General features: G+C 45.8%; 1 protein-coding gene across 3 annotated transcripts in view; it reads right to left on the bottom strand.

Annotated features, from left to right (window-relative positions):
* LOC124018752 (carboxypeptidase M-like) overlaps window positions 1-17,174 on the bottom strand; it is a 100,088-nt gene extending 82,914 nt beyond the window's left edge. For 2 of the 3 annotated variants that reach the window (XM_046334104.1, XM_046334106.1), the window contains exons 1-2: window positions 16,918-17,173; window positions 16,351-16,537 (exon numbers count right to left, since the gene is read on the bottom strand). In XM_046334104.1, coding sequence (XP_046190060.1) covers window positions 16,351-16,513 — 163 coding nt within the window. In that variant the 5' untranslated portion in view covers window positions 16,514-16,537; window positions 16,918-17,173. Of the gene's footprint in view, window positions 1-16,350; window positions 16,538-16,917 lie in introns of all 3 variants that reach the window. The other variant, XM_046334105.1, reaches the window with a different exon arrangement.
* Window positions 17,175-23,263: the final 6,089 nt, after the last annotated feature.

Here is a 23,263-nt window from a genome sequence, read left to right as displayed (position 1 = left end):
TCTCTGTTCTCCTTTCATCATAACTAGTGATTTTGTTCACCCTCTTATGGCTCTAAGACAAGTCTATAATGGAACCAAATCCTCCACACAAATCACACACATGCATGCAAGCACAACCCCCCACCCCTCCACCCCCCCCACCCCTCCACCCCCCCCCCCACCCCTCCACCCCCACTTAAACTTCTGACCAATTATGTCTGAAAGGTTGAACATAGAAGCCTGTCATCTCAGCACAGCTGTTTCTGTCCAGGGGCTTAAAGACGAAACCCCTCAAAGTGTCTAAAGGACACAAAGACGCACGGGAGGGTCAAGTAGGAAGGGAGGGGTCAAGTAGGAAGGGGAGGGGTCAAGTAGGAAGGGGTCAAGTAGGAAGGGGAGGGGTCAGGTAGGAGGGGGAGGGGTCAGGTATGAGGGGAGGGGCCACGTAGGAAGGGGAGGGGCCACGTAGGAAGGGGAGGGGTCAAGTATGAGGGGGAGGGGTCAAGTAGGAAGGGGAGGGGTCAAGTAGGAAGGGGAGGGGTCAAGTATGAGGGGAGGGGTCAAGTAGGAAGGGGAGGGAGGGGGGGGCAGCAGTAGAGGAATGATCACAGAGGGAGTCAGCGGAGGAGAAGGGACGAGGCAGGTGGTGTACTAGATTTAAAACAGTAATTAGCCAAGAGTCTCACCTCGAGCGGCACGGGGATCACCAGAAGATTAGGAGGGAGGTTCAATTAACGGGCCCAGGACGGGCGACAGGCCTTGAAACACGATGACCTCACAATCTGACAGAGATTTAGTGCAGGCAGGGGGCCAGGCAGGTACACAAGAGGGCCTAAAGATACTGTACGCTACCTATAGTGGAACTGACAGAGATTTAGCCTGCAGGTACACAGAGGGCCTAAAGATACTGTATGCTACTTATAGTGGAACTGACAGTGTTTAGTGCAGGCAGGGAGCCAGGCAGGTAAACAGAGGGCCTAAAGATACTGTACGCTACCTATAGTGGAACTGACAGAGATTTAGCCTGCAGGTACACAGAGGGCCTAAAGATACTGTACGCTACTTATAGTGGAACTGACAGAGATTTAGCCTGCAGGTACACAGAGGGCCTAAAGATACTGTACGCTACTTATAGTGGAACTGACAGAGATTTAGCCTGCAGGTACACAGAGGGCCTAAAGATATTGTACGCTACCTATAGAGGAACTGACAGAGATTTAGCCTGCAGGTACACAGAGGGCCTAAAGATACTGTACGCTACCTATAGAGGAACTGACAGAGATTTAGCCTGCAGGTACACAGAGGGCCTAAAGATACTGTACGCTACTTATAGTGGAACTGACAGAGATTTAGCCTGCAGGTACACAGAGGGCCTAAAGATACTGTACGCTACTTATAGTGGAACTGACAGTGTTTAGCAACAGGAAAGCTTGTTAAAAATCTCACACACCAGGAAGAATGACACTTAAATACATTGACAATGAGCACTTAGATTTGGTCATTTTCCCGGTTTCATAAATTCATGGAATGTTTGGGAATGACGTAGAAGAAGACATTTATGATTCTACAGAAATAAACTGGGAAAGCTGCCGGGCACTTGGACAACTAATAGACACTGTTGTAAATAAAACCCTGATTAAAAAAAACACTGTCTTGTCCTGGACCGGAGTCTACGCAGACCGGCGCAGCAGAGCCAATCAGAGATACAGTAGACCTTTATGCAAACAAGCCATTTATACACAGGCCTGGCATCATTCACTATGAACTGGACTGTGTGTTTACAGGCAGTAGGACCTGTCAGTCACTATGAACTGGACTGTGTGTTTACAGACAGTAGGGCCTGTCATCATTCACTATGAACTGGACTGTGTGTTTACAGGCAGTAGGGCCTGTCATCATTCTGAGCAAAATATATATTTCAAACTGTTTATGAAGTGGGAATTTGATATGATGTCGGTTTCACATCTGCAAAGTAATTAAAATGCTGATGGATACTGCCTAAACACGCGCTACTTAAAGATACTGCCTAAACACGCGCTACTTAAAGATACTGCCTAAACGCGCTACTTAAAGATACTGCCTAAACGCGCTACTTAAAGATACTGCCTAAACGCGCTACTTAAAGATACTGCCTAAACACGCTACTTAAAGATACTGCCTAAACACGCTACTTAAAGATACTGCCTAAACACGCTACTTAAAGATACTGCCTAAACACGCTACTTAAAGATACTGCCTAAACACGCTACTTAAAGATACTGCCTAGTGCTTAACGGTACTGCCTAAATACCTCTCCACAGGTGCAAGACAAACTACAGATGTAGGAACTTCATTTGATCACTCGTGTTGCTGGGAATTTTCCTGCAAACTTGTAGTGTATTTTAGTTTTTTTTTTTAAAGCTTCTACAGTTTGCAATTTCCCCTTTGAAGTTTCAGACTTGATTTGATTTGATTTGCCCTAACAAAAAAATGTATCAACCCTTTCAAAAACAAACATTATAATCCACATTTCCTGTTGCTGCAGGATCATTTTCCTGCTGTAGCAAACGGACTCAAATTAAGATCCTACGTCTGTACCATTCACACTCTAGGATATCAGCAAGGGTGGCTGTATTCAAAATGGCTGGCTGAAGAAGTTTTACATCGGAGGGTATTGTCTTAGCCTGTGTCCCAAATGGCACGTTATTCCTCATAGGGCTCTGGTCATAAGTAGTAGGGCACTATAAAGGCCATGGAATAGTGGACAATTTGAGAGTCATCTTCACAGTGTTGTAGGACTTCTGTCCTCTCTTCACCTGCTTTACTTTAAACCCTTAAGGCCTCAGGATCCGTACGGCTCCAATCTAAAGTTAATTCCTGCCAGGTTCTAATCAATTAAAAAAGTGAATGGCTGAGCACAGACAGATGTCATCACAGGGTTCTATCGTCTGAGAAGACAGACCAGACCAGAAACAAACAGATGACATCACAGGGTTCTAGAGTCTGAGAAGACAGACCAGACCAGAAACAAACAGATGCCATCACAGGGTTCTATAATCTGAGAAGACAGACCAGACCAGAAACAAACAGATGCCATCACAGGGTTCTATAGTCTGAGAAGACAGACCAGACCAGAAACAAACAGATGACATCACAGGGTTCTATAGTCTGAGAAGACAGACCAGAAACAAACAGACAGATGCCATCACAGGGTTCTATAGTCTGAGAAGACAGACCAGAGACAAACAGACAGATGCCATCACAGGGTTCTATAGTCTGAGAAGACAGACCAGAGACAAACAGACAGATGCCATCACAGGGTTCTATAGTCTGAGAAGACAGACCAGACCAGAGACAAACAGACCGATGCCATCAGAAGGTCCTAGAGTCTGAGAAGACAGACCAGACCAGAAACAAACAGATGCCATCACAGGGTTCTATAGTCTGAGAAGACAGACCAGAAACAAACAGATGCCATCACAGGGTTCTATAATCTGAGAAGACAGACCAGACCAGAAACAAACAGACCGATGCCAACAAAAGGTCCTAGAGTCTGTTCTGTCTTCTCAGAAACAAAAGGTCCTATAGTCAGTTTGTTCTGTCTTCTCAGAAACACAAGGTCCTATAGTCTGGTCTGTCTTCTCAGAAACACAAGGTCCTAGAGTCTGTCTTCTCAGAAACACAAGGTCCTAGAGTCTGGTCTGTCTTCTCAGAAACACAAGGTCCTAGAGTCTGGTCTGTCTTCTCAGAAACACAAGGTCCTATAGTCTGGTCTGTCTTCTCAGAAACACAAGGTCCTAGAGTCTGTCTTCTCAGAAACACAAGGTCCTAGAGTCTGGTCTGTCTTCTCAGAAACACAAGGTCCTAGAGTCTGGTCTGTCTTCTCAGAAACAAAAGGTCCTATAGTCTGGTCTGTCTTCTCAGAAACACAAGGTCCTAGAGTCTGTCTTCTCAGAAACACAAGCTCCTATAGTCTGTCTTCTCAGAAACAAAAGGTCCTATAGTCTGGTCTGTCTTCTCAGAAACACAAGGTCCTATAGTCTGGTCTGTCTTCTCAGAAACACAAGGTCCTATAGTCTGGTCTGTCTTCTCAGAAACACAAGGTCCTATAGTCTGGTCTGTCTTCTCAGAAACACAAGGTCCTGTAGTCAGGTCTGTCTTCTCAGAAACACAAGGTCCTATAGTCTGGTCTGTCTTCTCAGAAACACAAGCTCCTATAGTCTGTCTTCTCAGAAACAAAAGGTCCTATAGTCTGGTCTGTCTTCTCAGAAACACAAGGTCCTATAGTCTGGTCTGTCTTCTCAGAAACACAAGGTCCTATAGTCTGGTCTGTCTTCTCAGAAACACAAGGTCCTATAGTCTGGTCTGTCTTCTCAGAAACACAAGGTCCTGTAGTCTGGTCTGTCTTCTCAGAAACACAAGGTCCTATAGTCTGGTCTGTCTTCTCAGAAACACAAGCTCCTATAGTCTGTCTTCTCAGAAACAAAAGGTCCTATAGTCTGGTCCGTCTTCTCAGAAACAAAAGGTCCTATAGTCTGGTCTGTCTTCTCAGAAACACAAGGTCCTATAGTCTGGTCTGTCTTCTCAGAAACACAAGGTCCTATAGTCTGGTCTGTCTTCTCAGAAACACAAGGGAACAGGCTCCGAGTCAGGAAGCAGCAGCGAGTCAACTATGGTAAGAACATAGCGTACGTCCCAAATCGGACCCTATTCCCTACATAGTGCACTACATTTAACCTAAGAGATATGGGTCCTGGTCTAAAAGTAGTGCACTATATAGAGAATAGGATGCCATTTGGGAAGCAAGCCCAGTTCCTGCTCCAGAGGTTGAGAGTCTCAATTTGCATCTGAATCTGACTGAAACGAGAGAGGGAGAGAGAGAAAGAGAGCTGGAAGAGGGTGCCTCAATGTCAGCTTTGTGTCCAGCCATGCAAAGCACTGACAGACAGAGTCGCCACAGAAATGCCACCCAACTGGCAAGGCAACCCAGGGAGATTGACAAGGAGATGTTTCAATCTCCCAACAACAGAGTGAAGCACCGAACAGATACAATGAACTGTAAATCCAGGGGTTGTCTGCACCACCCCTCCCTCGACTCCAATTCCACCTCTCCCTCGACTCCAATTCCACCCCTCCCTCGACTCCAATTCCACCCCTCCCTCGACTCCAATTCCACCCCTCCCTCGACTCCAATTCCACCTCGACCCCAATTCCACCTCGACCCCAATTCCACCTCGACCCCGACTCCAATTCCACCCCTCCCTCGACCCCAATTCCACCCCGACTCCAATTCCACCCCTCCCTCGACCCCAATTCCACCTCGACTCCAATTCCACCCCTCCCTCTGCCCCGACTCCAATTCCACCCCTCCCTCTGCCCCGACTCCAATTCCACCCCTCCCTCTGCCCCGACTCCAATTCCACCCCTCCCTCTGCCCCGACTCCAATTCCACCCCTCCCTCTGCCCCGACTCCAATTCCACCCCTCCCTCTGCCCGACTCCAATTCCACCCCTCCCTCTGCCCCGACCCCAATTCCACCTCGACCCCAATTCCACCTCGACCCCAATTCCACCTCGACCCCAATTCCACCTCGACCCCAATTCCACCTCGACCCCAATTCCACCTCGACCCCAATTCCACCTCGACCCCAATTCCACCCCTCCCTCGACTCCAATTCCACCCCTCCCTCGACTCCAATTCCACCCCTCCCTCGACTCCAATTCCACCCCTCCCTCGACTCCAATTCCACCCCTCCCTCGACTCCAATTCCACCCCTCCCTCTGCCCGACTCCATTCCACCCCTCCCTCTGCCCCGACTCCAATTCCACCTCGACCCCAATTCCACCTCGACCCCAATTCCACCTCGACCCCAATTCCACCTCGACCCCAATTCCACCTCGACCCCAATTCCACCTCGACCCCAATTCCACCCCTCCCTCGACTCCAATTCCACCCCTCCCTCGACTCCAATTCCACCCCTCCCTCGACTCCAATTCCACCCCTCCCTCGACTCCAATTCCACCCCTCCCTCGACTCCAATTCCACCCCTCCCTCGACTCCAATTCCACCCCTCCCTCGACTCCAATTCCACCCCTCCCTCGACTCCAATTCCACCCCTCCCTCGACTCCAATTCCACCCCTCCCTCGACTCCAATTGCACCTCTCCCTCGACTCCCATGTATCACAGTCATTCCCAACAGTGATTGTTCTAGTTTAGTCCCTCCTGTTTTCTCTCTGATTGAGTCTGAGGCAGGCGGGCCGACAGCAAGGACCTGACTAGAGAGGATGTCACTTTCAAATCAGAGATGAGAGAACACACACACACAGTCCTTTTCTTTTCACACCCCGGGACCATCTTCCCTGCATGACAACGCGAGCTGAATAAACATCCCTCACACCGTCCGTCTCTATGAGCCCCCTACTAGATGCATCTGTAACAAAATGGAACAGTAGTCACGACAACGGGATCTGTTGTCGTTGGGGATAAAAAGGACTTGTGTTTTTATTTTTCTCCCCCTTCCGACATCCGAGAGGGGTTGCTGGAGGAGGACATCACCACTACTGCTGGGTTCTCTCTCTAAAGATGTACTGCTCTGAGAGAACCGTCAGTCTCCGGGACTCCTACAACTAGAAAAACACAAGAGGCTCATAGCTTGTTACAGTAAGGAAAGGTAAGATAACACAGCTGTATCCCCATTTAGATAGGATGTACTGATAGACCATTTGTTTAAACTCAGGGGGGACGGCTAGATTTCATCAATTCACGTTGGTCCGCGGCGTTGAGACCACCTTCATTGTTTTAAAGTAACAAGAGACCGTTCTGTGTTCATGCTGCAGCAGCAGTGATCTGTGAGCCACATGACTGACTGACTGACTGACTGACTGACTGACTGACTGACTGACTGACTGACTGACTGACTGACTGACTGACTGACTGAGTGTGTGTGTGAGAGAGAGAGACTACTCTGGTCGGCAGCAGCCTGCAGTGACAGTCCTGAACTCCATCCAAGATCCTTATCAAAACTGTTGTGTGAGTCCCAACTGGTACCCTATATAGTGCACAACTTTTGACCGGGACATATAGGGAACACAGTGCCATTTGGGACAAAGCCCGTACTGTATGTTACAAAATAGAGAGTTTCTCACCAGACAAGAAAGTGTCAGGCCTCTTTGATCCTGCCTCCTGAATCTATAACACCAACAGGCAGGGATATCTCATTACAACACCAACAGGCAGGGATATCTCATTACAACACCAACAGGCAGGGATATCTCATTACAACACCAACAGACAGGGATATCTCATTACAACACCAACAGGCAGGGATATCTCATTACAACACCAACAGGCAGGGATATCTCATTACAACACCAACAGGCAGGGATATCTCATTACAACACCAACAGGCAGGGATATCTCATTACAACACCAACAGACAGGGATATCTCATTACAACACCAACAGACAGGGATATCTCATTACAACACCAACAGACAGGGATATCTCATTACAACACCAACAGGCAGGGATATCTCATTACAACACCAACAGGCAGGGATATCTCATTACAACACCAACAGGCAGGGATATCTCATTACAACACCAACAGGCAGGGATATCTCCTGAATCTACAACACCAACAGACAGGGATATCTCATTACAACACCAACAGACAGGGATATCTCATTACAACACCAACAGACAGGGATATCTCATTACAACACCAACAGACAGGGATATCTCATTACAACACCAACAGACAGGGATATCTCATTACAACACCAACAGGCAGGGATATCTCATTACAACACCAACAGACAGGGATATCTCATTACAACACCAACAGACAGGGATATCTCATTACAACACCAACAGGCAGGGATATCTCATTACAACACCAACAGGCAGGGATATCTCCTGAATCTACAACACCAACAGGCAGGGATATCTCCTGAATCTACAACACCAACAGGCAGGGATATCTCCTGAATCTACAACACCAACAGGCAGGGATATCTCATTACAACACCAACAGGCAGGGATATCTCATTACAACACCAACAGGCAGGGATATCTCCTGAATCTACAACACCAACAGGCAGGGATATCTCCTGAATCTATAACACCAACAGGCAGGGATATCTCCTGAATCTACAACACCAACAGGCAGGGATATCTCCTGAATCTACAACACCAACAGACAGGGATATCTCCTGAATCTACAACACCAACAGACAGGGATATCTCCTGAATCTACAACACCAACAGGCAGGGATATCTCATTACAACACCAACAGGCAGGGATATCTCATTACAACACCAACAGGCAGGGATATCTCCTGAATCTACAACACCAACAGGCAGGGATATCTCCTGAATCTATAACACCAACAGACAGGGATATCTCCTGAATCTACAACACCAACAGGCAGGGATATCTCCTGAATCTACAACACCAACAGACAGGGATATCTCATTACAACACCAACAGACAGGGATATCTCATTACAACACCAACAGACAGGGATATCTCATTACAACACCAACAGACAGGGATATCTCATTACAACACCAACAGACAGGGATATCTCATTACAACACCAACAGACAGGGATATCTCATTACAACACCAACAGACAGGGATATCTCATTACAACACCAACAGGCAGGGATATCTCCTGAATCTACAACACCAACAGGCAGGGATATCTCCTGAATCTACAACACCAACAGACAGGGATATCTCATTACAACACCAACAGACAGGGATATCTCATTACAACACCAACAGACAGGGATATCTCATTACAACACCAACAGACAGGGATATCTCATTACAACACCAACAGACAGGGATATCTCATTACAACACCAACAGGCAGGGATATCTCATTACAACACCAACAGACAGGGATATCTCATTACAACACCAACAGACAGGGATATCTCATTACAACACCAACAGGCAGGGATATCTCATTACAACACCAACAGACAGGGATATCTCATTACAACACCAACAGGCAGGGATATCTCATTACAACACCAACAGGCAGGGATATCTCCTGAATCTACAACACCAACAGGCAGGGATATCTCCTGAATCTACAACACCAACAGGCAGGGATATCTCCTGAATCTACAACACCAACAGGCAGGGATATCTCATTACAACACCAACAGGCAGGGATATCTCATTACAACACCAACAGGCAGGGATATCTCCTGAATCTACAACACCAACAGGCAGGGATATCTCCTGAATCTATAACACCAACAGGCAGGGATATCTCCTGAATCTACAACACCAACAGGCAGGGATATCTCCTGAATCTACAACACCAACAGACAGGGATATCTCCTGAATCTACAACACCAACAGACAGGGATATCTCCTGAATCTACAACACCAACAGGCAGGGATATCTCATTACAACACCAACAGGCAGGGATATCTCATTACAACACCAACAGGCAGGGATATCTCCTGAATCTACAACACCAACAGGCAGGGATATCTCCTGAATCTATAACACCAACAGACAGGGATATCTCCTGAATCTACAACACCAACAGACAGGGATATCTCCTGAATCTACAACACCAACAGATAGGGATATCTCCTGAATCTACAACACCAACAGACAGGGATATCTCATTACAACACCAACAGGCAGGGATATCTCCTGAATCTACAACACCAACAGACAGGGATATCTCCTGAATCTACAACACCAACAGACAGGGATATCTCCTGAATCTACAACACCAACAGACAGGGATATCTCCTGAATCTACAACACCAACAGGCAGGGATATCTCCTGAATCTACAACACCAACAGGCAGGGATATCTCCTGAATCTACAACACCAACAGGCAGGGATATCTCCTGAATCTACAACACCAACAGACAGGGATATCTCCTGAATCTACAACACCAACAGACAGGGATATCTCCTGAATCTACAACACCAACAGGCAGGGATATCTCCTGAATCTATAACACCAACAGGCAGGGATATCTCCTGAATCTACAACACCAACAGACAGGGATATCTCCTGAATCTCTCACAACACCAACAGACAGGGATATCTCCTGAATCTACAACACCAACAGACAGGGATATCTCCTGAATCTATAACACCAACAGGCAGGGATATCTCCTGAATCTATAACACCAACAGGCAGGGATATATCCTGAAACTATAACACCAACAGGCAGGGATATCTCCTGAATCTACAACACCAACAGGCAGGGATATCTCCTGAATCTATAACACCAACAGGCAGGGATATCTCCTGAATCTATAACACCAACAGACAGGGATATCTCCTGAATATACAACACCAACAGACAGGGATATCTCATTACAACACCAACAGACAGGGATATCTCATTACAACACCAACAGACAGGGATATCTCATTACAACACCAACAGACAGGGATATCTCCTGAATCTACAACACCAACAGACAGGGATATCTCCTGAATCTATAACACCAACAGGCAGGGATATCTCCTGAATCTACAACACCAACAGGCAGGGATATCTCATTACAACACCAACAGGCAGGGATATCTCATTACAACACCAACAGGCAGGGATATCTCCTGAATCTATAACACCAACAGACAGGGATATCTCCTGAATCTACAACACCAACAGACAGGGATATCTCCTGAATCTACAACACCAACAGGCAGGGATATCTCCTGAATCTACAACACCAACAGACAGGGATATCTCCTGAATCTCTCACAACACCAACAGGCAGGGATATCTCATTACAACACCAACAGGCAGGGATATCTCCTGAATCTACAACACCAACAGGCAGGGATATCTCCTGAATCTACAACACCAACAGACAGGGATATCTCCTGAATCTACAACACCAACAGACAGGGATATCTCCTGAATCTACAACACCAACAGGCAGGGATATCTCCTGAATCTACAACACCAACAGACAGGGATATCTCCTGAATCTACAACACCAACAGACAGGGATATCTCCTGAATCTCTCACAACACCAACAGACAGGGATATCTCCTGAATCTCTCACAACACCAACAGACAGGGATATCTCCTGAATCTCTCACAACACCAACAGACAGGGATATCTCCTGAATCTCTCACAACACCAACAGACAGGGATATCTCCTGAATCTCTCACAACACCAACAGACAGGGATATCTCCTGAATCTCTCACAACACCAACAGACAGGGATATCTCCTGAATCTCTCACAACACCAACAGACAGGGATATCTCCTGAATCTCCAACACCAACAGACAGGGATATCTCCTGAATCTCCAACACCAACAGACAGGGATATCTCCTGAATCTCTCACAACACCAACAGACAGGGATATCTCCTGAATCTCTCACAACACCAACAGACAGGGATATCTCCTGAATCTACAACACCAACAGACAGGGATATCTCCTGAATCTACAACACCAACAGGCAGGGATATCTCCTGAATCTACAACACCAACAGACAGGGATATCTCCTGAATCTACAACACCAACAGACAGGGATATCTCCTGAATCTACAACACCAACAGGCAGGGATATCTCCTGAATCTACAACACCAACAGGCAGGGATATCTCCTGAATCTACAACACCAACAGACAGGGATATCTCCTGAATCTACAACACCAACAGACAGGGATATCTCCTGAATCTCTCACAACACCAACAGACAGGGATATCTCCTGAATCTCTCACAACACCAACAGACAGGGATATCTCCTGAATCTCTCACAACACCAACAGACAGGGATATCTCCTGAATCTCTCACAACACCAACAGACAGGGATATCTCCTGAATCTCTCACAACACCAACAGACAGGGATATCTCCTGAATCTCTCACAACACCAACAGACAGGGATATCTCCTGAATCTCCAACACCAACAGACAGGGATATCTCCTGAATCTCCAACACCAACAGACAGGGATATCTCCTGAATCTCTCACAACACCAACAGACAGGGATATCTCCTGAATCTCTCACAACACCAACAGACAGGGATATCTCCTGAATCTACAACACCAACAGACAGGGATATCTCCTGAATCTCTCACAACACCAACAGACAGGGATATCTCCTGAATCTCTCACAACACCAACAGGCAGGGATATCTCCTGAATCTCTCACAACACCAACAGGCAGGGATATCTCCTGAATCTATAACACCAACAGGCAGGGATATCTCCTGAATCTACAACACCAACAGACAGGGATATCTCCTGAATCTCTCACAACACCAACAGACAGGGATATCTCCTGAATCTCTCACAACACCAACAGACAGGGATATCTCCTGAATCTCTCACAACACCAACAGACAGGGATATCTCCTGAATCTCTCACAACACCAACAGGCAGGGATATCTCCTGAATCTCTCACAACACCAACAGGCAGGGATATCTCCTGAATCTCTCACAACACCAACAGGCAGGGATATCTCCTGAATCTCTCACAACACCAACAGGCAGGGATATCTCCTGAACCTCTCACAACACCAACAGGCAGGGATATCTCCTGAATCTCTCACAACACCAACAGACAGGGATATCTCCTGAATCTCTCACAACACCAACAGGCAGGGATATCTCCTGAACCTCTCACAACACCAACAGACAGGGATATCTCCTGAATCTCTCACAACACCAACAGGCAGGGATATCTCCTGAACCTCTCACAACACCAACAGGCAGGGATATCTCCTGAATCTCTCACAACACCAACAGGCAGGGATATCTCCTGAATCTCTCACAACACCAACAGACAGGGATATCTCCAGTCGCTCTGGATAAGAGCGTCTGCTAAATGACTTAAATGTAAATGTAAATATCTCCTGAATCTCATTACAACACCAACAGGCAGGGATATCTCATTACAACACCAACAGGCAGGGATATCTCATTACAACACCAACAGGCAGGGATATCTCATTACAACACCAACAGGCAGGGATATCTCATTACAACACCAACAGGCAGGGATATCTCATTACAACACCAACAGGCAGGGATATCTCATTACAACACCAACAGGCAGGGATATCTCATTACAACACCAACAGGCAGGGATATCTCATTACAACACCAACAGGCAGGGATATCTCCTGAATCTCTCTTTACAACACCAACAGACAGGAATATCTCCTGAACCATGGAGCACTAGGGGGGGGAACCACGCAGCACTGGGGGGGGACCACGCAGCACTAGGGGGTAACCACGCAGCACTAGGGGGTAACCACGCAGCACTAGGGGGGTTAACCAGAGGGAGGCTGGGTAGGACGACTAGGTAGGACCAGAGGGAGGCTGGTGAGTAGGATGACTAGGTTGGACCAGAGGAGGACTAGGTAGGACCAGAGGGAGGCTGGAGAGTAGGAGGACTAGGTAGGACTAGAGGGAGGCTGGAGAGCAGGAGGACTAGGTAGGACTAGAGGGAGGCTGGAGAGTAGGAGGACTAGGTTGGACCAGAGGAGGACTAGGTAGGACCAGAGGGAGGCTGGAGAGTAGGAGGACCAGAGGGAGGCTGGAGAGCAGGAGGACTAGGTAGGACCAGAGGAGGACTAGGTAGGACCAGAGGGAGGCTGGAGAGTAGGAGGACCAGAGGGAGGCTGGAGAGTAGGAGGACTAGGTTGGACCAGAGGAGGACTAGGTAGGACCAGTGGGAGGCTGGAGAGTAGGAGGACTAGGTTGGACCAGAGGAGGACTAGGTAGGACCAGAGGGAGGCTGGAGAGTAGGAGGACCAGAGGGAGGCTGGAGAGCAGGAGGACCAGAGGGAGGCTGGAGAGCAGGAGGACTAGGTAGGGCCGGCTGGTGGGAGGCTGGGAGCAGGAGGACTAGGTAGGGCCGGCGGGAGGCTGGGAGCAGGAGGACTAGGTAGGGCTGGCTGGTGGGGGGCTGGGAGCAGGAGGACGAGGTAGGGTCGGCTGGGACGAGGTAGGGCTGGCTGGTGGGAGGCTGGGAGCAGGAGGACTAGGTAGGGCCGGATGGTGGGAGGCTGGGAGCAGGAGGACTAGGTAGGGCCGGCTGGTGGGAGGCTGGGAGCAGGAGGACGAGGTAGGGCCGGCTGGTGGGAGGCTGGGAGCAGGAGGATGAGGTAGGGCCGGATGGTGGGAGGCTGGGAGCAGGAGGACTAGGTAGGGCCGGCTGGTGGGAGGCTGGGAGCAGGAGGATGAGGTAGGGCTGGCTGGTGGGAGGCAGGGAGCAGGAGGATTAGCCGCTGGGAGGCTGAGAGCAGTGGTCAGGATGATATATTAACGGTCTGTTTAGGCTAGTCTTCACATGAGCCAGCTGCAGTCACTGGCTGGCAGGCAGGGACCCGGTTTACAAAGAGTCCTCTGATGAGGGGAAGATGGGTTCATAGGCTGAGACGGAATCAGTTACATCTGTATAACATGTAACGTCACAACACAACACATTAGATCAACTGGAATGAAACCCTCACTCATGGTTATACACAGAGCTGTGACTAAACCATTCCCCGAAATATTATATTACCCCTCCCCCCTCCTACATTTTAATTATTAATTATCACTAAAACAGCAAAGAATCATTTTGTGAACTGTAAAGAACCATTGAAGAGTTCAGAGTCATTATTGTTCCACATAAAAACCCGTCAGCCTTCCTAAAGAACCCTTGAGGAACCCTCGTGTTTTAGCGTGTGGAGCGTCTGGTTAAATTCTGCTTAGGAACAATTTTTTTATATCTCTAAAATGGTTAAACTATTGAGAAATACACGTGAATATTGAACAAATCTGTGTTTGCTTCAGATGATAGAGCTGGCTCACTATCATCACAGAAATAAGATATTTTGCCGTACCTAATTAAATGATATTACGTGACTTCCCATGATGTTACCGGGTTACTACAAAAACACAAGCTGCCATTAAGACCACATCGAAGTGAGAGGGGATATTACACTAGCTTTTTACCTCAGATTGGTTATATTAGTATAAAAGTTAATACTCATCAACACGATGACACAAGATCAATTGCTTTAAAAAAAGGCAGCCTCCTGAAATCAACATCTGGCATTCTAAAATATACATAGAAGCCTCCTTACTAAGGCTCATCTAACCAACCACATATAGGTTATTCCAGGTTATACCACGTTTCCAACCTGGTCTCAGAACATTTCATATTATTCTGTTACGTAAAATATACACAGAAGCCTTCTACTAAGGCTCATCTAACCAACCACGTATAGGTTATTCCAGGTTATACCACGTTTCCAACCTGGTCTCAGAACATTTCATATTATTCTGTTACGTAAAATATACATAGAAGCCTCCTTCCTATGAAGGCTCATCTAACCAACCACGTATAGGTTATTCCAGGTTATACCACGTTTCCAACCTGGTCTCAGAACATTTCTTATTATTCTGTTACGTAAAATATACACAGTACATTTACATTTACATTTAAGTCATTTAGCAGACGCTCTTATCCAGAGCGACTTACAAATTGGCCTTCTACTAACGCTCATCTATTCCACATTTCCAACCTGGTCTCAGAACATTTCGTATTATTCCTGTTATGTAAATCTGAGATAGTCAATTTAGTATGATATGTTACGTTTCGTATGGTTAAATAAGACAGATGGTTACTTAAAGCAAAAGAAGGATGGCTGGATGAGTGTATAACGGGAACGTCTAGCAATCCAAACATTGGGAGTTCAAATCTCAGACAATTTTTGCTAATTAGCATATTTCTAAATTAGCAACATTTCCAAAATGTAATAATAATAATAATATATATGCCATTTAGCAGACGCTTTTATCCAAAGCCTTCTGCTGGTTGTCCTCTAACCAGTGATGTAAAAATATATCCAGTTGTCATGTGTTTTTTTGAGTTGTGGTAGTTTCAACAGTGCATATCCCTCCCTAATCAATGAGTGACACTTGACACTATTGTTGCACATGTATGTGCAGAGAGTATATTTTATGTTTTCAGTATATCACGAACCGTTTATGCATATTGGTTATTGATTTGGACACTTGACATTGGGCTAATTATCAATATGTCTGATCAACTGGAAGCAGCGACAGCATTTTAGGAATATAAAAATTGTCCAACATTCATTTCCAACGGTATTTTACTTAATCTGGTAAAAACTGCTGAATGATTCCCCCCCAAAATTATGTGATTGATTTATTTTGATGATATACCAGAAGTCTCCAAAACGGGTGCCCTGCTTACAAAGAGCCCCAAAAAATCGTATCAAATTTGAAAATGTCCTAGGCTCTCTCTCACCTGTGACAAAATCTAGGCTAAACAAAAGAAAAATAAGAGTGAATTTCTATTTCCTATTTTACATTTCAAGACAACATATGAGGGGTCTTCTTACCTTCAACAGACTTTCCAATACTGTGCAGGTGTGTGAAGTCGAAGGTGTTGTTAACGTCCCGCAGGTATCTCTCCACCTCCACGGTGTTGTGATAACGGAACTCCAAGCTGACACCGGACGACACCAACTTCCCGAGGTATAGGCAGAGCGCAAAAAGAAACATCGTCTCGTACGGGACAGTGACAACCTAACCCACAAAAACCAAGTTTAAGAAAAAAAAAACGTTAAGCAGATTTAAAATAAAATACAACACCGTCAAATATGAACCAAAAATCTCACGAGGACATAGTAGCCACGCGCACAACTTGACACTGAAGTCAGCAATAATGTCAATGAGCAGTTACCTGGCGTTACGGTTCTCAATACACTAGGTTTAGCATTTTCTCTCAAATTATAGCCATCTAAATGACAACATGTTGCAAGCAATTCTTATTTTTTAGGCCGGAATAAAAACGTGTCTATAGAAGTGTAAGCTAGGCTATCAATAAACATGTCTAAAATACATCAAAATACACTAAATTCACAAAAAAAATGTTTATAGCCTATTCACATGACATTCAACATTACCTTATTGCTAAATGTATATTTCCTGCAGCTCGCTGTGTGCGCACAACTTCTTCTGTGAAGACGTCTCTTGAAGTCAGTCACACCGCCGTCACCCTCGCCTGTCCGACCGCATTCATAACAACTGTTTATAAGTTCCAAATGGCTCGAATGGTTCTTAGTGGACAGATCAACCTTCCCCCCGACCACATTACACCGTCGGGTCCCCTGCCTGCCTGCACACCGCCCTGAATGGCATTATCACTATATTCACACACCGCAAGTTTTTATACAGTAGCCAGCAGAGGCGAGGCGGAGCTAAGCAGTTCTCAACTCAACATGATCTCACGGTTTTACCATTTTGACGTTTATCCATATTTGTCCCAACGTACAATTTGGAAGTTACTCCAAATGCAAATGTAGAAGTTGTCAAATGTTGAAGTTAAGGTAAGTGTTAAGGTTTGATAGGGTTTAAAAAATGTTTATTATATATATATATATATATATATATATATACATTTTTATATACATATATTTATATATATACAAATAGTCTACCACTGCGAATAAGGTGCCATTTGGGAGACTAGAAGGTGGGATCCCTGAGGGCTTCACCTGCAGGTGTGTGATTTTGACACCATTACCTTTCTCTCCATGATAAGGTGCTGATCAACAGGCTACAGAACATGATTATCCAGATCACGTGCACTTACTAAATAAATAAACACACCTCTACATTATCTAGCCTACAACTATAAAAGCTTTATAGGTGCATTCTAACAAATTCTACCAGACGTCATTTTTTATATATTTAATTATCCTATATTTTTATTCAGAGACACCAGGCAGGTTACCGTTGACCCAGGTTTATTAGACAAAAGCAATGAGTAGGGTTACATGCACACAGTAATGCGGTTATTGTGGATAGTCTGATTAATATAATAGTTCGATTAAAACAGTTTTCATGCTTTGAAAAAATAACAACTCCCCTAATAATCTCGTTTCCATGGAGACGTCTGAAATCAGGCTTCCTGATGGAACTCTGGTAAATGCAGAAAATAGCCAATCAAAATAAACGTTCTGCCACAACGACCATGTTATTTATGGGGAAGCGTATTTGTTTCTGAGTTCGGACGTATGACGTTTGTATATGAAAACTACTTCTACTCTGCATACTTTGCATAATTTTTCTAAGGATTGACAACAACAAAAAATGATCCATTTGACAGGAGGGGATTTTTTCTTTGGTCAAACTTTCTTTATTGCAACAAATGATGATGGAAACTGTGTTTTTCTAAAAAAAAAAAATTAAAATGATGATTGCGGAATCATTTTAAAGGTAAGAGGGGCACTATAATGCTCCACTACACATTTCATACTAAATGCCTACATCTTGCAATATAAATGTTTTCAACTATAACAATAATGTTTATTTGCAGAACAAGAATTGTCCAGACTTTCAAGAATACCTGAATTGCTTCGATCTGCTTTTCTGATTGGCTGGAAAGTTTTCGTCATTCCAATTATTTCAGATCTATACGTGTCCAAGTTTCACCATGGCGACCACGGAACTTGGCGACACGTGGGCACATGAGAATTATTACAATATGGCAAACACTTGTCAATTATTGCATTCTATCAATGCTGATATTTCGAGGGCTACCTTAGACATGAAACAGGGGTTGGAGGACATACAGGCTGTCGCCAATTTATTAATACACAATTTGTCTAAATGCGTTTTGGTGAATACTTCAACCAATACATTTTTACTCTGCACTGTTGGTTTTTAAGAAAAAGGTATTTTTTTTAGGTGTGATGTCATTACTTCCTGTTTTCATCGACATGGTATGTATGTATGTATGTATGTATGTATGTATGTATGTATGTATGTATGTATGTATGTATGTATGTATGTATGTATGTATGTATGTATGTATGTATGTATGTATGTATGTATGTATGTATGTATGTATGTATGTATGTATGTATGTATGTATGTATGTATGTACATGTACTTACCTGGAGTGCCTGAGGGTGGCGCTGTTTACTAATTACTTTATGTGATCATCTGTACTTGCACTTGACCCATGACATCTGATAAACATGGTTCTTCTACCCGCATTCCTGCCTCAGCAGGCTATTATATTACATGGTGTCATATGTTAAAAGGTTATACAAGGACAGCTCAACATTACGAAACATGGAACAAATGAGACCACCAACTACTCTGGACCTAGAAGGAAATCTATCCCAAATGAGACCACCAACTACTCTGGACCTAGAGGGAAATCTATCCCAACTGAGACCACCAACTACTCTGAATCTAGAGGGAAATCTATCCCAAATGAGACCACCAACTACTCTGAATCTAGAGGGAAATCTATCCCAACTGAGACCACCAACTACTCTGGACCTAGAGGGAAATCTATCCCAACTGAGACCACCAACTACTCTGAAGCTAGAGGGAAATCTATCCCAACTGAGACCACCAACTACTCTGAAGCTAGAGGGAAACCTAGAGGGAAATGCAGCGAAAATGAGACCACCAACTACTCTGAAGCTAGAGGGAAATCTATCCCAAATGAGACCACCAACTACTCTAAACCTAGAGAAAATCTATCCCAAATGAGACCACCAACTACTCTAAACCTAGAGGGAAACCTATCCCAACTGAGACCACCAACTACTCTAAACCTAGAGGGAAATCTATCCCAAATGAGACCACCAACTACTCTGAAGCTAGAGGGAAACCTAGAGGGAAACCTAGAGGGAAACCTATCCCAAATGAGACCACCAACTACTCTGAAGCTAGAGGGAAATCTATCCCAAATGAGACCACCAACTACTCTGAAGCTAGAGGGAAATCTATCCCAACTGAGACCTCCTCCTACTACTCTGGACCTAGAGGGAAACCTAGAGGGAAACCTATCCCAAATGAGACCACCAAATACTCTGAAGCTAGAGGGAAATCTATCCCAAATGAGACCACCAACTACTCTGAAGCTAGAGGGAAATCTATCCCAAATGAGACCACCAACTACTCTGAAGCTAGAGGGAAACCTAGAGGGAAACCTAGAGGGAAACCTAGAGGGAAACCTAGAGGGAAACCTAGAGGGAAACCTAGAGGGAAACCTAGAGGGAAACCTATCCCAAATGAGACCACCAACTACTCTGAAGCTAGAGGGAAACCTATCCCAAATGAGACCACCAACTACTCTGAAGCTAGAGGGAAATCTATCCCAAATGAGACCACCAACTACTCTGAAGCTAGAGGGAAACCTAGAGGGAAACCTAGAGGGAAACCTAGAGGGAAACCGGAGAGGGAAACCTAGAGGGAAACCTAGAGGGAAACCTAGAGGGAAACCTAGAGGGAAATCGGAGAGGGAAACCTTGAGGGAAACCTAGAGGGAAACCTAGAGGGAAACCTAGAGGGAAACCTAGAGGGAAACCTAGAGGGAAATCGGAGAGGGAAACCTTGAGGGAAACCTTGAGGGAAACCTAGAGGGAAACCTAGAGGGAAACCTAGAGGGAAATCGGATCCAGAAATGCACCCTTTATACCATCAGCCAGTGGCATCTCAGAGAAATCCGGGAAAAAGTTAAATGTGCCACGTAGCCAGAGATGATTTAATCAAGGTATTCAATACGTTTGACTTGGATGTATTAAAAAAATATGTTTTCCTGAACTTACTCTGAGCCAAGAAAGAAATCTGATGCACCTGAGACATATCTTTTTAGGAGAGTGTAAGAACAATGGATGCTTATGTGGTTTAAAACATAAAGCAAAAGACTGAGTTTCAACAACCTACAGAGTCATTGACAAAGGGACAGAATTCTATGTGGAATCAAAACATGACCAAGTGTGAGGCAGATTACTCAGAGAACCAGATCTCCTGCTAAGCTATGAGGAAGTCGAGGTGCCCGTTGACAAGGTGCATAAGCAAGAGACAACACAGAAATGGTTAAAAAAAGACAAAGACCTTGCAACAAACTAGTAAAAGAAAGGTCACAGGGAGAATGCTCACGTACAAACACAAATCAACAAAAGACAAAGACCTTGCAACAAACTAGTAAAAGAAAGGTCACAGGGAGAATGCTCACGTTGTGGGTACAAACACAAATCAACAAAAGACAAAGACCTTGCAACAAACTAGTAAAAGAAAGGTCACAGGGAGAACGCTCACGTTGTGGGTACAAACACAAATCAACAACAGTGTCCAGCATACGGCAAAAGCATGGCACAGGAAAACAAATCATTATGCCAAAATGTGCTCCTCACACACGGACAGAAAACCGGAGGGTTCACGGCTTTGACAGGGAGAGGACAGCAGGAAATGGGGACATTGGGACATTGGGACAAATGTAGTGAAACAGAGTGAAGGTAAAGTGTGCAGCTCAGCTAGTCAATGAGAAAAAAACACTGAGAAAGAGCAGTGGACAGAAACACTGAAAATAAACAACCAGAAACTTCCTGTTAAGCTGGATACATGAGCTGAGCGTAGCGTTTTGTCCTTGAGAGACTTGAAAACGCTGAAAGTGAAAGTGAGTGTCGATTCCATGCAAAAAAAATCCAACCGAAAGCTAGTGACGTATTCTGGCCACCAGATGGCGCCAAAAAGGCAAAAGAAAACGCTCAAACGTCGATACAAAGAGAAAGTGTTTTGAACTGGAATTTCAAGTGATAGAACAAGATGCACCAGTAGATCCTCAGAAGAAACGGGATTAATAGAGAGAATATTCAATCTTGAACAAAAGACAGAGACGGACATTTATGAACATTTATGAACATATACAAACAGATCCAGAAGTCACACCAGCGGTTCGTTCACCCATGAAAAGTACCTGTAGCACTAAAAATGATTAAAAAACTGGGAAAAGGAACTGAACCGCAATGAAAAACATGGGTGTCGTCGTCAGGCAGATTGAGCTTCCTGATTGGGTAAACAACTTGGTGACAATCAGGAAGCTAAATATTTAAAAATATGGATATGCATGGAACCACCGGATCTACATAAAGCCATCAAGAAAGAACATGATCCTTTACATACAATTGAAGAGGTAGTTGCTGAAATTCCTAACGCCAAGGTATTTCAAGTAATTGATGCAAACCAAGGATACTGTCAAATCCAACTGGATGAAGAGAGCTCCCGACTCTGCACTTTCAATACGCCGTCTGGGAGGTATTCTTTCAAGAGACTGCCGTTCGGAATCGTGTCCCGCTCCAGAGGTGCTCCAGAGGTGCTCCAGAGGTGCTCCAGAGGTGTTCCAGAGGTGTTCCAGAGGTGCTCCAGAGGTGTTCCAGAGGTGTTCCAGAGGTGCTCCAGAGGTGTTCCAGAGGTGCTCCAGAGGTGTTCCAGAGGTGCTCCAGAGGTGCTCCAGAGGTGCTCCAGAGGTGTTCCAGATGTGCTCCAGAGGTGTTCCAGAGGTGTCCAGAGGTGCTCCAGAGGTGTTCCAGAGGTGCTCCAGAGGTGTTCCAGAGGTGTTCCAGAGGTGCTCCAGAGGTGTTCCAGAGGTGTTCCAGAGGTGTTCCAGAGGTGCTCCAGATGTGTTCCAGAGGTGTTCCAGAGGTGCTCCAGAGGTGTTCCAGAGGTGTTCCAGAGGTGCTCCAGAGGTGCTCCAGAGGTGCTGTGCTCCCAGAGGTGTGTTCCAGAGGTGTTCCAGAGGTGCTCCAGAGGTGCTCCAGAGGTGCTCCAGAGGTGTTCCAGAGGTGTTCCAGAGGTGTTCCAGAGGTGTTCCAGAGGTGCTCCAGAGGTGCTCCAGAGGTGTTCCAGAGGTGCTCCAGAGGTGCTCCAGAGGTGCTCCAGAGGTGTTCCAGATGTGCTCCAGAGGTGCTCCAGATGTGTTCCAGAGGTGCTCCAGAGGTGCTCCAGAGGTGCTCCAGAGGTGCTCCAGAGGTGCTCCAGATGTGTTCCAGAGGTGTTCCAGAGGTGCTCCAGAGGTGCCAGAGGTGTTCCAGATGTGCTCCAGATGTGCTCCAGAGGTGTTCCAGAGGTGTTCCAGATGTGCTCCAGAGGTGTTCCAGAGGTGCTCCAGATGTGTTCCAGAGGTGCTCCAGATGTGTTCCAGAGGTGCTCCAGAGGTGCTCCAGAGGTGCTCCAGAGGTGCTCCAGAGGTGCTCCAGAGGTGCTCCAGAGGTGCTCCAGAGGTGCTCCAGAGGTGTTCCAGAGGTGCTCCAGAGGTGCTCCAGAGGTGCTCCAGAGGTGTTCCAGGGGTGTTCCAGAGGTGCTCCAGAGGTGTTCCAGAGGTGTTCCAGGGGTGTTCCAGAGGTGCTCCAGAGGTGCTCCAGAGGTGTTCCAGAGGTGCTCCAGAGGTGCTCCAGAGGTGTTCCAGAGGTGCTCCAGAGGTGTTCCAGAGGTGCTCCAGAGGTGTTC

The sequence above is a fragment of the Oncorhynchus gorbuscha genome, unplaced genomic scaffold (genome assembly GCF_021184085.1).
Source record: "Oncorhynchus gorbuscha isolate QuinsamMale2020 ecotype Even-year unplaced genomic scaffold, OgorEven_v1.0 Un_scaffold_576, whole genome shotgun sequence".
In the NCBI taxonomy this organism is placed as follows: Eukaryota; Metazoa; Chordata; class Actinopteri; order Salmoniformes; family Salmonidae; genus Oncorhynchus; species Oncorhynchus gorbuscha.
The sequence above is the reverse complement of the archived record's forward strand: the minus strand, read 5'-3'. Positions and strand labels throughout refer to the sequence as shown.